This window comes from Bombus affinis, chromosome 9, assembly GCF_024516045.1.
Source record: "Bombus affinis isolate iyBomAffi1 chromosome 9, iyBomAffi1.2, whole genome shotgun sequence".
In the NCBI taxonomy this organism is placed as follows: Eukaryota; Metazoa; Arthropoda; class Insecta; order Hymenoptera; family Apidae; genus Bombus; species Bombus affinis.
This window is the reverse complement of record NC_066352.1, coordinates 15,494,787-15,512,149: the sequence shown is the minus strand read 5'-3', so window position 1 is coordinate 15,512,149 and position 17,363 is coordinate 15,494,787. Positions and strand designations below refer to the sequence as shown.

Sequence of the window (17,363 nt, the reverse complement as noted above, 5' to 3'; positions counted from 1 at the left end):
TTGGCTCGGCAAGAAGCGATTAATTTACCATCACATACGTAAGTTGAATAGCAACGGAAGTCGAACGCTTCACGGTATACGAATACTTTTTTTCGACCGCTGTACTTATCGAATTGATTCAGATTCACGAGTACACATTGAACTTGATCCCACCCCTGGCGAGCGTGGGTCGCGTTGGAGGGAGCGCGCGGCCGATGGTGGGAGCGCCGGCGAGTCGAACGGCGGGGAGGAAAGCGCGCGCAGGCCTCTCCCCTCCGTCCCCACCAAGACGCGACGGGCAGCGCAGGAGAGGGGCGCCGCGACGTCAGGCCCAGAGCTGGTCCGTCCGTCGTCCGGCCGACTCGAGGCACCAGAGCTGCGGATTTCGCGCGAGATATACAACCATAAACACACATATACACAGGTTCGCGCACGTACGTAGCCACGCACGCACTCACGCACGCACGCACTCACGCACGCACGCACGCACGCACGCACGGACGCACGGACGCACGGACTCACGGACTCACGGACTCGCGGACTCACGGACTCACGGACTCACGGACGCACGCACGCACGCAGCCAAGCAACTACGTAGCCAAGCACGAACGAACGTGTAAGCACGCACGCGGTGTCCCGCGTGGACAGACGGACAGAGTCTCTCGCTCTCTCGGTGGTACACGTGCGCACACCGGTCTGTGTCGTAGCTGATCCACGGGTAGAAAAAAGAGTCGAGTGTGTGAGAAAATAGGAAACACGGTACGATCGGTGTATCGTCAGTGGAAGAGAAAAAGGGAGTTGGTCGCGGGCGCCACGTGCCGTCTCGAGAAACTCGACGAGTGCCGCGAGAGCTTTCCGGGATGGCTCGAGTGTGTTATTACTGGCCGAGTTGAAACGTCGCCGGTTCTTTCCGCATGGGATCGTTCAGGAAGTGGATTAGCGCGCGAGGGGAGGTGTGGCTCCCTGACAGTGTCCATGGTGAAGTACAGCAGTGATTCGATTAACCTGCGACCGGAATCGTCGAGTGCGGAATCGACGCGGTCCTCGCCGCGGCGTGGACCGTGGATCGCGTGTCGGCCCGTCTCAGCGAGATATTAGTCCCGATTCGTTGCCCGACGAACTGGATCACCGGCGATCGCCGACAATCCAAAAGCGATCAACAGGCTAGAAGGAATGTCACGGAGAAAGCAAGCTCGACCAAGCCGTGCCCACCTCGAGGAGGATCTTGTCCAGGGCCCTCTGCTGATCAATGCCGTACGAAACGTGAACCAGACCCGTAAGTGAATATTATCGAGCGCGATACGTACGAATCCGGATCTAGGAAAATAGCGCGTTCGCGCGCCCGCGCGCCCGCGCGCACGCACGCACGCACTCGCTCACTCACGCACGTACACGTACACGCAACACGCGCGCGCGACACACACGTACACTCTTTCCGCCCCCCCCCCTCTCACTCCAGTGCTCTTGTGCTCTTAGATTAGGCGAGAAAGGGTCGTTAGCCGTTGTTACTTTGCTGCTGTCGAGTAACTTGCGTCGAGTCGTTTTTCTATTATTTCACCGTACGTCGATAGCCGTCGCGAAACAGTGAATCGAATTCTACGAACGTATCGACCCATTGTGAAAATGTTTTCGAACGGTCGGAAACGGTTAGGCAAACGTGTTACGGAGTAACGAGAACGACGAAGGACGTTGGATAAGGGATCGTGTCTGCGGAGAAGCGGCGACAGTTTGGATGCCACGTGATGCGATTAAAATTCATCTAGTTGATACGTTAACGATCGAAAGGCGGTGTCTGGTGTTCTCTGTCAGAGTCGTATACGTCGATCGAGGAAATTCCATGCAACGCGTCGATCCTGCGACCTAGCTACGTATCAAAGAATTCGATGGTTGGATCGCATCGACGTTCCGTTTCTCTCGATACGCAGCTCGTGGTTTACGCCACCGTGAGTGATTCTCTTTGCTTCTCCTCCAAACGCGTACAAACGTCTGTTTTTAAATAATAATTGTATCTTCGCGAGAGTGAATCCTTCCGCACAATGGATGCACCAACGACGACGTTGCGCAGATCGTTATTTCGTCGTGACGACTTTCGTGAGCATCTTTTCGTCGTTCTTCTATCGTCTGTCCTGATCTAAGACGACTAGTTCGATATCCACAACTTTCTAAAAGATCTTCTACCAAGATAAGCAAAACGCTCACCATCAGGTATTGAATTTTACATCGGGCTTGGGACATGTCGCCCATTTCACGTCACAAAAGTTGTTGGCGGAGCTTCGGTGAATTCTCCTTCGAGCCGCATTGAATTCCACACGGCTGCCGATTTAACTACGACGAAATATCGATGATCTTGTAACGAGAAGCCGGGTTATCTAATATCTGTCAACTTGAAGAAAAAGTGTAATACGTACGAGTTACGTTAAACGTCACGTTAGGCAAATAATAACAAACGATAGTAAAGACGATAGAGAGATAGTAGAGAGGAGTCGGACGTTTAGGCCCTGAAGCACGATTTATCGCGATTGGATGACTGGAACGCGAGAATTCGTAACAATTATCTTACCATATTAGTTATTAGATATTAGATGTTGGTTGTTGGTTGTTGGTTATTTGTTCTTAGTTATCGCTCGATGCGCTATCGTTGATTATTCTTTCGTGCTCTTAGCTTCGTATAACGAACGAGCTTCGACGACGTCGTACGAACGTCGTACTTGGCTCGTAACGATACATTTTGGTGCATTCGAGCCACTTTTACAGGAAATAAGCGATTAAAACTGGTTGGAAAGGAAGGTGATGCAACGGTGGCCGTCGGCGTGGTGGCGCGTCGCGTAGAGAGATCAGCCGCGAGTGTCATCGAAACTCGATTCACAGAAGCTCTCCGTCGGACTCGTAGCGGCGCGACCCGTCAACCAACCGCTTCGAATCCTATCGTCTCCGTTTGTGCTGAAAGTGCGCGAAAAATATCCTGCCGATCTGGTTCCTCGTAGCATCGGTATAATGACACTTCCGTAGCGAACGAATAGAAGATCGTTACGAAGATTTCAGGCGAAGATCGAAAGAGGCAAAGGGGCAAACTGGCAGATTCGCGTTTCGCGTTTCCCCGAAACTCAAGTGCTCGACTAGAAGCAGGAGTTCGTCGATCGCGTTCCTTTTCAACTGGGAAACGCGAACATCGAGGACAGGTTTCTCGTTTCTCGAGTGCGATGACCCGCACGAAAACGCGACGACCGCTAAGGCCACTTGTCACTTGTGTTCGCGCCTGCCGTAGGTCGACGTTGAACTCGTTTCAAACGTTTTAGCAACGTTTCGTGCCTGCGATTCTCATTTTTCCGCTAAATTCTTACTTATCCGAGCGTAATTTCTTGAACGAAAGTACGGTGGCGCTAGGACGAATGCTCGTTCCATCCAACCGGCCAATACCATCGATAAATAGTTTCTTACGTTTCGGACAAACGTAAAAGAATCGTCATTGTTGAAAATATAAACGCTATCATAGAGTTGAAGTAACGTTCGTCGTAAAAGAAATGTGCTTCGTAACGTAGGCAGCAAAAATAACATTGACGCGTACTTCTTAACGGTCGTGTCAAACAGCGGAGGTTAAACGTATCCCTCTAACGATCGAGTAAGTCGACTCCGATCTTCGAAAACATCGTCGATGCCATTTCTTCGTTCGCCGGTTCAACTTCTTCGTTTTTTCACCTCCCTTGTTTCGTTATTCGATGCTCCACGTAGATATCTATTTGTCGACAGAATTGTACGTTTTTTCCAAGAAAACGATATCAAATACGAAAGTAGTCAGCTGTGTCTTGTATTTTCTAATTGGAAACGAGGCATCGAACCACCAAGTTCGTTGCGATTCTCGGAATCCGCAAGATTCTTAATCAACTCGGTGAGATTATTACGTTGTTTCGCGTTCTCTTTGAATTTGGCGAAATTTCAAGATAACGTCGAATCACGAGCAATTGTGATTCGCGCGTAACGTCCTTTATATCGGCGAAAGATATCGGCGAGAAGAAACGAAAGAAGAATGACCACTCGATAAAAGTAGGAATTTGAAAATTGCGGTAACTTGTAATTTCTCGATCGGTCTTGATAGGTTGCATGTATTTATACGATCCGTTCAGCAACCATATCAATTTCCCAAGTTGCACCAAATCGACTGCTGGAAACGCGATATTTTTTTCTTCGCAGCTGAACATTCGTTTGATCTTCGTTTTATCTGTTTAATGAAATTTAGAAAATTAAAGAAAGTGGAATTAATCGATTCGACTTGCGACCGCCTTGTACACGAAATAATAAATTTCCCAAGTAAGGTAGTAAAATAATTTTTGCAAGATAAAGTTTTATCGATTCAACGTTGACTATTAAATTCGTTTTAATTAAAAGAAACGCGTCGCAGTAAAGTTTCTCCGATTGTTTTGGACGAGTTTTCAAGTAGTTTTTCTTCTGTCGGTTAATAGAAAGTTATTTGTCACAAGTTACACGGAATTTCATCGAAATTAGTGTCTTCAATTTGATCGTACTCTTAAAAGTAATTGCCAAGTGGTCGTTATTTACTTTTTGCAAGTAAACTTTTCATTCTTTCCGCTCGAGCTGAATACTTTTCGCTTGTGTTATACGGAACAACTACGTAAGTCGATGATTTCACGGATTTCTCATAGCCGTTTCTCCTCTGTACGAAGCGTAATTACGCCAATTTTTTCATCTACCGTCCTTTTTTTCTTCGCAACATGGAAATATAAATAGCGAGTAAGCGAACGACAGACACCGGTAAACGGAACGTGAATCGCAGCTCGAGGGAAAGTTTCGGTAACAGGTCGTGGCAGAGACTTTGACTTTGTTGGGCGAACGTTCGTTTTAAAACTCGACAAATATCTAGCAGCGGTAATCTCTAAAATTACAAATAATTTTCTACTCTTTCCAACAAATACTCCGTTTGTATTCGGTCAAATCGAGTGAAATTGCATGTATACCGTTCGGGTATAAATAAAGATTCCGCTGAATTATGGCGATAATATTTATTAGCGGATGTAATAATGTAAGAGAAAAAGAAAGCAAAACCAACCTAGATACATAATAGTGGAACTAAATCGTGGGCATAGATTAACAAATAAAATGTACAGAGCATAATCCGTTGCTAAATCTTTTTCAACGTAGCTATATCTTATAACTGAACGGAATATCTTAACAAACGCTTGAAATAGCGGAAAATCTTTTAACATACGCTGTACACGTTGTATATATCAGCGAATCCGCTAATGCTGTAAACAATACTTCGTTTATGCTTTCTAGGTAATACTTTGTCCACGATTTCTTCAAACCGATTGTTTATATTTCTCGTATCGAGGTTTCCTCGAGCGTTAAACGGTGATCGATTCGACATGTTCGTTATTAACGTTTCGATCGCTTCGTTTCTCAAACCTACTGCTCTATCGCTTACCGCGATAAACCGAATTACTTTTCTTCAAAATAGTAAACAGTTTTTGCTGCAAGCGAGGAAAGCAATACGGTCCTGTAACGCGATAACGCGGACTGCGCGGCATTTTAAAGGTTTCGATCGGGTTTAATAGAATTAGAAGGCGACGAGGATTTTTAGCGTGAAATTAACTGTTTAGCTGCGACGGCGTCAGACTCTTCGAAACCATCATTTAACCATTCTACGATGTTTTAATGTTTTAACGTGTGTTTTAACGCGATTTCCTTCCACCGCTACTATTTTCGCTTTGGAAGGATGATATACTTTGCCATATCGTGAGTCTATGATACGAGCGTACGATATTCTATCAAACTGTACAACCAACTGTACCAGATACTCTTCTTTTGTTTTTTTTTTTTTTTTTTTTTTTTTTTATACTCTTTTTTAACAAATTTCTAACCTACTAACCAAAGAAAGAAAACGATTAATTTTAATTGGCAATCTGCCCAACATGGTAATTTCTTTATCGCTAAAACGATCAAGTCTATCATGACATATTTACATTTCCTTCCTTTCCAATTATACTAGAAACGCGCGAATGCTTATGAAAAATTAACGTTGACGTTTATTCAGATACTATACGTAATTACATATACCTACCATAGATACCATTTCGATTATAAACATCTACATCTTCATATACATCTACATATACATATACGTATATAATACACACTTGCCTGGAATATCTATTTCCAGTGTTATTTATGTTTGTGTTTCCACTTTTCTAATCCTGCAACAAGAACGTTCGTAATTGTTGCGAGTCGCCTTCACTTGTCGCAAATAATACGTTATACCATTGATCAAAGATATTATTTTATTCCAAGTTTCTATTCTCTTTTTTCTCTTTTTCCTTCTTTTCTTTTTTCTTTTTTCTTTTTAATTAGAATCAGCGGTGCTGTATATACAAGTATAAATACAAGCAATAAGCTCGATCTATCGTCTCCAGAATCGTTTGACGTTCAATCGTGAATTTCCACAATCTGTCAAACACGTTCGTCGCATTGGCATAAAATATTCGTCAAACCGATGCGATTAACATATAACTAAAAGAGTTACAATTTGGTGAAAAACTATACTCGCCAGCCGGCGGATAGAGTGTCCGCGGCAATTTTTTCGATAAAGTCGACCGGTTAATTGATTAGCTCGGACGTATCCGAAGTGGTGAAATTCCTTTGAGATCGAATCCTGCACGGCCGAAGAAAAAGAGAGAGAGAGAGAGAGAGAGAGAGAGAGAGAGAGAGAGAAAAGGGGAAGAAAAAAGGAATTGTTCGCGTGAAATTTCACGGAACCCTCGTGAATCTCTCGCGGCACGCAGTCCGAAAAGAAACGCAGATAAGAAGTGCACCGGTGAATGGCGCGATGATAGGGTTTGCTGGATCCTCGTATTTTTTGTCTTTCGCCAGGTTCCGGTATTTGTAATGCTAAACTGTGGGTGGATATCGCCAGGAATTTGACGGAACGACCACGCGAAACCGGATTTCTCCGACATTCTGCAAAAAATTAATCAGAAACTATCTATACGCGTTACAATTTCAAACGTTCGAACTCGTCGAAAAAGAAAGACGGAGAAAGAATAAATAGAATTCGATGAGAAGGATTCGAAATTCGTTGCAACGATTCGGATCTGTTTGAACGCAAACGTAATGGCATTCGAGAAACGGTAATAATTTAATATTAGAACTTGCGAGACGCGTGCGACTGTGAGTGATAAGAAAATGCCAAAGTACTAAAATGATTTATCTTTTAATGATTTAAAATGGTTTATCGCGTTGAACCGCAATTAAGGAACGCTGCAGCAAATCTAGGATATTATGTTCTTCGAACAATACGATAAAAATGGGAAGAGCCCGCAACGGTTTTCAAAAATTGTCGACAAATATTTGATAAATTGTCTGATAAATTAACGATATTATAGTCTTGCGACAGTCAACCGATTTTGTAAAGATAATTTTGATGACAAATCAAAAGTAACTTGACAGAAAGGGCGAGCGCTACTTGCTTTCCTAGAAAAGTAAATAAACCAAGCTTGAAAATATTTCAAAGAATAATTCCATGGAGAATAATCGTATCGTTGATTAAGCAAACCGTAACGTTAAATGCAGCCTATAAGCCGACTACTTGCCACTGTATTAATCGATTGTTTATACACGAGGAAGAGTGACATTTCCAGTGATGTTGCGCACGCTAAAAATTTCGCGTCTGTCTCGGCCATGATAAACTTTACGATCATCGTTAGAACGGGAAATTTACATTCGATAATAAATTCTCGAAAAGTTTAACAAAACAAGCTTGAACAAACCTCGCGATTTTGCCGATCGGAACTCGAGAATCTTGAAAATTCTCCAAAAATCGTTTTTTACGCCAAAGATTCCCGAAAATTCTATTCTAAACGATATGCTGCTCGTTTCTTTTCGAAAAAGTTTCCTTTCGAAAGAGCGATTCGGTAATTTTCTAGAAATACGGTCAAAAAATAGATCGTACGCGTAGGAAAAGGACGCGCGTCGGTGAGTCACGGAGAAAAAAGTTTTCGATGATAAGCGTGTCTTTTAGTTCGAACAAAGTTTCCGCAAACATTTGTCGATTATTAGTTATCCGTCGATAAGCCATATCATCGATCATAGTGCACGGTGCATCGTCGATTTCCCAAGAAATATTCTTATCTGTTTTTAAGATGTCGAAAAATGGCCTATACGTTGCATCGTTTTCGATTACGCTTTTCACGATATACGCTATATCATATATATCATATATATATATATATATATATATATATATATCACGTTTATCGCGATATATTCCTTTCAATTCCAAATGAAAATATCGATCTCCGCTACTTTTACGTTATTTTACATGTCCGTATACGGTACTATGATGGCACGTTACATAGTAGCCTTAGAAACAATTTTGCGATCATTTCACAAGTAGCTACGTTACTTGCGATTTACCTGTATTCCGACCAAACTTTTCAAATCCCATCGCATATCGCGATAAAAACCTGCTTACAAATGTATCGGTAATCTATCGTTACCAATCTATCTTGCGAACAGTTCTCAGAAAAATAGTCTACTTCCTATCGATCGAAGTTTCCAAAATCACAATTACTCGGACTGGTTACTGAACCGACTTGCAGGTTGTTGGCGTTACCAGTTTTATTTTAACGACACGGTTCACATTTTTTTCATAAGATTCGTTTGTTTCGCGAATCTCGGAAACCCTGGTGTTTCCAATTAATATTAAAATACGATTTAGCGGAACGATTATTACGATAAAAACGATGAAAATGAAAGATAGAAAAAGAAATCTTACGTTTGCGCGTTTATCCGGGAAATGAAGTTGTTTGACATTAAGTACAGATATGGAGATGTCGCTGATACGACTAAGATTAGCTATTTCTTTCGCCGTTTTACGTATTGTACGTCTAATATTCTTTGCAATGGCAGTTATTCTTCCTCGAATGGCCAGGAATACGAGATTCTCGCCGCTTTAAAATAACATCTTTTAAACGGTTAGATTCGTTTGGTTCGAAACGGTTGGACGCGCGAGCTTCATTCGCAGATTCTTCGAATATGTAGTCGAAAGTCGGTGGAGCGTTGCGAAGATGTCGATGGATAGGAATCGTTCGAATCTAGCCGATCGACAGGTCCAGTTTTCGAGTTAAGCAACGCTGTCGGCCATTCATTTCGCGTTAACCGGCCGGCTTATGCGTTCTTCGATTAAACGATAAACAGAGATATCGCCGGTGCCCCGGGATACGAATCGTCGAACGTGCAAAAGTCCGTGTTTCTCGATTAATCTTCGGTCCGCGGCAAGCATCCTTGCCGTTTCTTCGTAATGGCAAATTGTCTCGGAATCGTTGCATACGACGATTCAATCATATTTTCCAAACGATGGATAGAATTTCAAGGTAGTCCGATATGTGCTTCTTATCGGCTGTTTTTAGATCACGAATATTTATATACCTGTGACTGTTTGTTAACCGAACGAGCTAACCGGTCATTCCGCTCCGCTGTTTAAATAGCGACTCTAATACCGTTCGAGAAAAGTAATTCCACGATTACAAGGTAAGGTGTTAAACGTCGATCGGTAGCTACATTTGTTCGAAGCTACTGCATGCGTAAGACGCAATTATGTTTGTAACGCTTTATGTTTGTAAACATGTCTGGCTACCGAATAAGCGTATTTATCGTTCATTTACTTTTGTCCCTGATCGCTTAGCTGCCTCCTCGAACGCAATTTTCTTCTACAGAAATCCGAATATACCTATACGTACATTTATTTCAGTTGTTAACTAAGATCGAAGGAGATTTATCGCGTAAAAGTCTAGCAATTTGTATTCACAGTTTCTCATAAAGAGTGGAGATTCTATTTTATATTCAAGGAGAAAAGCGTCATTTTTTCTACTTGTATTTCCTATTATTTTATTTATATTAGGTTTCACAGCGAATACCCTTTATTCGTACGAAAATAACCAATTTACATACTATAATTAAGACTTTGGATACGTTTACGCTCGACACTGTTCCGACTTGTGTATTTTAGTTTCAAGTGTAAAAGATGTGGAACGTGTAAATTGCCGAATCTTATTAAATATTATACGATAGTATACGTTCAAACAGGTTCGCTCTTCCATGATACTAAAGTTGTTCTCATGCTTCGTTTCAGCTGACAAGTTCAAGTCTATATACGATTGATCGATACCTCAAACTATGCTTATTCGATTTTCTTATCGATGGTCGATTATATAAATATTAAGAATATTTATCGCTATATATATCATCGTTCGAACGCACAGTTACTACGACTTAATGTCTTTACTTTCGAAGACAAATGTGTTTTCCAGTGCTTTTGCGCCACGAAAATATAGAATTCTGCGTTCAAACTTGCTCGAATGTTATTAATTGCGTTGCATTTGATATTTAATCGATGATCGTCGTTTGACATTTAATTGACTCTAATTCGTTATTCGTATTTTTAATTCGATTCGAATAATTGCACGCTTAGCACGGTATTTCTAATAAAACTCGGTAATCTTGTATCTACGTATCGCATCATATTTTGCGATAATTGTTACGTCGTTATGCGTTCGCGTGTTTGCCGCCGCGAATCCAACTTACTGTCTCGATTGAATTCAAATCGCGGAGAATACAGCGTGTAACGGGTTGATCGCGATTAAAACGACGAGCAGTCGAAATCGCGGCTTCGATAGGAAAGAAACTCGTAAATGCCAAAGGATTTGCAACTTTCTTTCGCGACGATTTTCGCGTACGATTTAAGAGAAGATTCTCTTGTTACGTTAGAGGCGTCAACGGCGAATATGGATTATGCGTACATACGTATCGCGCGAAAATAGGAAATTTTCAACATGTACGCTTTCGTAAAAAGGATTTCTCCGTCGAAGATAGAAGATACTCGAGTTTTTCAAATTTATATCGAATCGAACGGGATGCGATACTCGATGGAAATTATTAATCGCGTAAACAAATTTATGTTTCTTTGGCGTCGTTGTTCCTGTTTGGCTGCGTTTATCGTAACGTCGAATGTTTCTCTTTAACCAAATGTCGTGAATCGTTGTTTAATTTATACTTTATCGGTATATTTTTCCCTAATATATATATATATATATATTTTGGAACGAAATCTCCATAAAAAATATTTGAAGAAATTGTTGTTCGATCGTCAGACTTTTTCTAAAATAACAGCTTTTTCCGTGTTTACCAGCGATAGTTTGTTCAATGTAGAAAGCAACAAGGTATAGCCTTACACGGCTTATGTTAGAAATCGGCGGTCCACGTCAATGACGATACGACTGATAATGACGATCCGATTTGCAAATCCATCGACCCTCGTCATTTAGTTTATAAATCTTTACATTGTGAAAATAATAAGAGTAGAGGATTAGTTTGATTCGCGAATTACCGATAGTTATCGATAGGTTGGTCCGTAAGTCAATATTGACATATCCTTGGACCGCGAAATACGTGGAATAATAATCGAGATACGCGTACGTACACGAACCTAGATATTTATTACAAGAGCGATACGTTAAACCACGGTTCTGTGTTACTCAGGGTTCAAGACACGATATGGAATTTACGTATACATCAAAGCCAGACTACTAAAAATTCTCGAAAGAGACAAGACAACTTTTATTTCCAAGTTTCGTTTTATTATGCTATAAATTAAAGAAGTTATAAAATTTTTATTCCAGGCACGCCGAGCGTCGCTCCACCGATACGCCAAGCGTTAACATTTTTGTCAGGATCGCAGCATCACCGATTATACGTTTACGTTGAATTTTCCAATTTGTGGAAAGACGATCGGCTTAAAAATTGAAAGATAGGAAACTCGCTGATTAAACCGATGAAACGTCGAAAGGAAATTTAGATTCGCCGTAATTCCTATATATATATATATATATATATATATATATACATACGTCTTAATTATTACGTTTCTATCTCGAGATAGCCGAACCATCCCTCCTGTTTCAACTATCCTTTCGTGGCGAGTCTTTGATTCTCTATCGCGTTTACATTAAAACAAATTACGCATTAATAGGCCTAACAGGCGTGGGGAAACGAGAAACATCGCGTCCGAACTAAAGCCATAAATCACTATAGAAAACGGTGGAAGTCGATTTCTTAAATACTCGATCGAAAGGCAAAATCTCGCAGAAGCGTGCGAGAGACAAAAGCGAAAGAAGCAAGCCCCCTTTAGATACGAGATAGAATTTTAGTTTCCAAGATAGAAACGATATGCGCCGTGAATCGACGGAACGTTAAGACGAAATAAAGCTGTAATAAAGAAAGCAGGTTACGCGAAGGAAAGATAGGTGGCGATTAAACGCTATGTCGATACGATAATACGAAAACGCGATTTTTAAGAACCGGAAGTGCCACTATGCGACGGCGTTCGTTGTCTTATTATCGTTAGTGGCGGCGATTATTAATTTTCCTTCGATTAATTATGCTTACGACACGTAAGATAATTAAGAGAAGAGAAAGAAAGAGAATAAAATAAGATAACGGGATATACATGTTACTACATATGTAAAGAAGAAATATTTTATTTTTATATTTTACCAAGATCGAGATAGACGTAAACGCTTAAAAGCGTATGTTAGTATATAACGTTCTTTTTTTAAATAAATGAAGAATTTAAGGAATTTGAAAGAATTTACGTTGGTCATTTCGGTCGGTTCGTCTATGAATTATGGGAAATTGTAATCGATCCGGAATCGTAAAACGAAAGAAAACAAAGAGAAAGATGAATCGCGTGAAAAACGATCGAGCCTGTCGGTTACACGGTATCGTGTGCTCGAGAATCATTAGTTGGCGACAGTTTTGTTAAACAGTTTGGCCATTTAAACGACAGGCCACGGACAGACGGAGGAACGGTGGAACACTGGTGTCGAGTAGCGTGTTGTTGACAACGCATTAAGGGGGTGTATTGGGTGTGTAATACGCGTGACAAGAGACTAAGCACCGTCTAACGTTCAGCTCGACTGCATATTAATAGATCTCGATATAAGCGTCGCTCGGCATCGTTACGTCCGGCCTGTTCGTTCCGCGAGCTCCGCGAGCTCCGCGAGTTGCCATTCGAACGCGTCTCGTTCGCTCGCCAACATCCACCTGTCCTTTTGTTTCTGCTCGTTCTTTTCTTCTTTCGTTGCGAGGTGAGCGTGAGAAATGGAATGTGGAAAAAAGTGAAATACGTTAATTATGGCAGGGTGAATACGGTGCGTTCGCGATCGCCACGAAGGATTTCTTTCGATCGATGTGCATACAATATCGATACAAAGATACAAAGATATTTAATATTCAAATCGTTTCGATTTATAGCGTGCCGATTCTATAAAAAGACAGTACTGCTTCTTATCGTTAATTCCAACCATCTTAACTTGAAAAAGTGTTCTAAAGTGTCTATGAATGGCGTGTATATCGTAGTTAGAAAAATGCTGATACGATAATAGTATTCGATATCGACGGTCATACACGAATCGTGCTCTAGCGTCTGTGATTGAATTTGCAATTCGGCCGGTATTAGTAGGCCGATAGCTAATACATGTATCTAATATATAAACGCATAGTGGTATTCCATCTGGCGAATCGGTTTAGGCTAAAGGTCTACTTTGTGTGTCGGCGCGTAACAGCAGCCTGGTTTTTTAATCGACTCCTACTAATAATCTAATTTACCCGGTGACCGATAACAGCGGCGCTATTTGAGTCTTATCGTAACGTAAAAACTCGCGTAACGGAGATTTCGAGATCATAGGCACCTTCGATAACCGCTATAAGAAATATTTGCTTACTTTCCAACGAAGCGTCTTGTTATTAAAGTTCTACCATCTATTTTCATATTTTTCTAGTCACATACCGCCAGTGCTACTGACAGGCTATAACAGATAGCAGGCTATAATAAATACTAGGAGGAGGTATGTGCGATTGGGACGGGAGTAAGGACGAGTGTGAGTTTTTAGATGCGATGCGCGCTCTAAATAAAGTACTACGATAAATAGTTTCTGCAGCCACGGTTTAACAACGTACAGAATCGTCGAGTCTCGCCGTAAAATCAGTGTTGTTTCTTGTCATCGTCTCTCGTACGGAATAAACCTTTTAACGATCTATTGGCCGAGTTAAATCATCGAAAGCTTGGAAATCTTCGAAGATGCGTTTGTCGAAATAAGCGCCCGCGACTATTTACGTGGAGCGTGTCTCGGAGAAATTCTGAAAATCTAGAAAATCTAGAACGCGTGGAAAATGTAGAAAATGTAGAAAATGTAGAAAATTCGGAACATTCGGATATTGTAAAGGCGAACCCAGAAGATGGAAGGGAGACTGCGATCGGGCAAAAACCGCGGCCGGAAAGCGCCACCCCTGGGAGAAATAATACGCGAACGAGCAAACTATCGAGCCGACAAACCAGTTTCAAGATCGTAAATTAATCGCGCGGATTCCGCGCGTTTTTCATCCATTCGCGAATACGTTGCGCCCGCTTCGATATTTTCGTATTGTGGCTAGGACGCATCATGGGTCGATGGTTCTCGGTTGGCGTGTGCTGCTATTTCGGAGCCGCGATAGACATTCGCGAGAAATATGCAAATACAGAGAAACCGGCGGTTTCTCACGCATCAACGACCGGCCCACGGGATCAGCATCGCGCTGTCATGTCGGTCGATGATCCCAGGTAGTTATTGATAGATCGATTTATCGTGTCGCGAACGCGTACGCTCGCTATACGCTAGACTAGACTCGGATCGAAAGTAACAGTTTGCTTTTGTATCGTGATTTCGCAAACGGTAGCTGATTATATACTCTGAGCCGACCTATCTATCTGACTTTATTGAAATTATAACAGTTTAGTTTTGCAATGGATGGACGATGTCGAAACGATCGATCAAAGACGAAGAATGCAATTTAAAAAAAGACGTTGCACGCAATTTATAGTAACGAAATTGTGATTTTAACCGAATTCGTTTCAAGTGAATTACGATAAACGAAAAAAACACGAAGAACGACCAGAGGATAGATGCGCGTGACATTCGAATAAATTAATAACTAAGGAAATGTATTTTTTCCCTTCCTTCTTATATCATCGATATATTCAAATTTATATATCCATTTGCGAATTTATGCGTGTATCAGGGATTTTATTTAAATGAAAGGTAAATAAATCTTGAATTTAATTGATTATATTTGCCAAAGGAAGATTCCGTTCCTCCGGAAAGAACTTTAGCAACGTGTTTATCTTGCGTCGAATGTATATCACTTTTAGCATTAGCATAGTTATCTAAGAAAATGAAATATTTTTTATCATATGTATACAAATTTAGCATGTTATCGGAATACCAAAATATAGCAAATATACGCGTGTTTAGTTTCTATGATATTTGCTTCGAAATAAGAATTCGCTGCTGATCGAAACACGAAGGAAATTTTGAAATTACGCAAGTACTTGCCATGGCTAAAACTAACCCTTTTAGCTTAAACGCGACACGTCAAATAGGCCTAAATATTTTTAAATAGCTAATTCGGTTTTCAATCGTAAAATTTTCTTTCGCGTAATCTACGACTAATCGATACGGCTATTCGTATCTAATTCGAGTTGCTCGAGTTTTTACTTTATTTGATCGTTCGATCGAATAGTAAACCAAGGTTATGTTATTACCACTGAAATAACTATCGAAAGACGTAAAATATCATCGCGATAAGAATTCTACTTGTACGCGATCCTAAAACAATCGGAGCATGACAAGTAGATCCACCATACGCGCGATAAAACAAACAACGATCGAGACGCGCGTAACCATTACTAGTAACCAACGACGCGAATGTCGGACGAAGGCCCTTTAAGATTTTATTATATCGAAGCTGATTCTACGGAAAAATTCAACGATTGGCAAACCGAGTGGAAAAAGGCGCTCCCGAAACGATCTAATCATCGAATTAAACAGTGTTCCATGCGTTCGGCGATAGAAGAAGAAACGTAAAGGTCGGAGAAAACTCGTCGCTGGGAGAATAATAATGTGTAATAATGTTCGATCGATATCGATTGGCTTGGAAATACGGGCAGATGTATAATCGCGATAACGACGGTAGGAAAAGAGCGAACGAAGACGAAAAAGAGGAAAACGGAGAGATACGCGGTTGCATCGACGAGAGAAGATAGACGAAACGAAATAGAAAAGAAGAAGATCGTAGATAGAATCGATAGATCGATATCGATCGATTGTGAAAAATTGTAAAAGTACGCAGCCGTTGAGAAAGAAAAGGAAAAAAGGAGCGAACGAGGAGGAGGAAGAGATCGTCATGGAGGGCAATAAAAAGAGGAAGAAAGAAGAGGATGAATGACAGAGCGGCAGGAATCTGGGAAATGCACACTCGCTTTTTTTTTTTACAGTCGACAAAGTCGACTTACCGGTTTCTTGACCTCCGTCGCGCGCGAATATTTTCGGTGTCATTATCGCGTCATTCTGTAGCGAACGCGCTATTGTGGAGAAACGGGATGAAAAAGGCGAGGACAAAAGGGAGACTAAAAGAGACTAAGAGAGAGAGAGGAGAAAGTTTAAGACGTTCTTTCGTACAACTAGAAATAGAGTTATGCGGTATAAAAATTCAAATACATAGACCGGATATTAGACAAGAAATAAATAACGAACGTGCAAAAGTAGAATCGATGAAGGACGTATCGACCTAATCCCGGTATTAAACGAGTACTTAGGTACGTATATTTTGTCAGAAAAGTGCAGTAGAAGCGCGGTAGAAACAAGGCACTGTGAAAATAAGAGATAGGAAGACGCATTAGGAGCCGGATAATCCTGCTTTCGTTTGGTTATCGTGATTGCTGCTTCTTCGTGCGTCACGAACGACCAAGATCGACAGGCAGATTTTCGTGAACAAATTGATCGTGATTCGACACGGACAGTATCAGACTTGCTCGACTATTCTACGAACGATTCCGAGACTGGAAAACTTTCTCACGTCGCGCCGCGTCGCTTCGCCATTGATCATCCGAGTCGATCGTAAATCGACGTTGGAAAACGAACGATATCTATCGCAGAAAATTTTCAATTTTCTCTTACACATTCTACGCTTTGACCGATCGCCTTGTCTAAAATATCTCTATAATTACACAAGTTAAAATTAGTAAAGATAAAGGAATTTCAATTAAGTCTGACAGATATGTCATTTAACATTTAGCGACTCAATTAGCTATTTCTTACAATTATATCCTAAAGATAGCGTTTATCTTTACCGAAACATTCAAATACCTTAAAAAGGTGTATAATTTCCGAAAAGGAAGATAAAAGCGAAAGAACAAGTACGTTCTGGTTACAGTTCATCCGCGTTAGGTTATCGTATTATTAACCTAACCCGTCGAACGAACGATCGTCGAATTCATCGTAGTC

The 17,363-nt window shown here is 41.2% G+C and overlaps 1 protein-coding gene across 3 annotated transcripts in view; it reads left to right on the top strand.

Moving 5' to 3' along the window:
- The first annotated feature begins 289 nt into the window (after positions 1-289).
- Positions 290-17,363, top strand: part of LOC126920502 (homeotic protein spalt-major-like) — a 73,401-nt gene continuing 56,327 nt past the window's right edge. For 2 of the 3 annotated variants that reach the window (XM_050730965.1, XM_050730972.1), the window contains exon 1: positions 290-1,255. In XM_050730965.1, coding sequence (XP_050586922.1) covers positions 1,153-1,255 — 103 coding nt within the window. In that variant the 5' untranslated portion in view covers positions 290-1,152. The remainder of the gene's footprint in view (positions 1,256-17,363) is intronic. The other variant, XM_050730967.1, reaches the window with a different exon arrangement.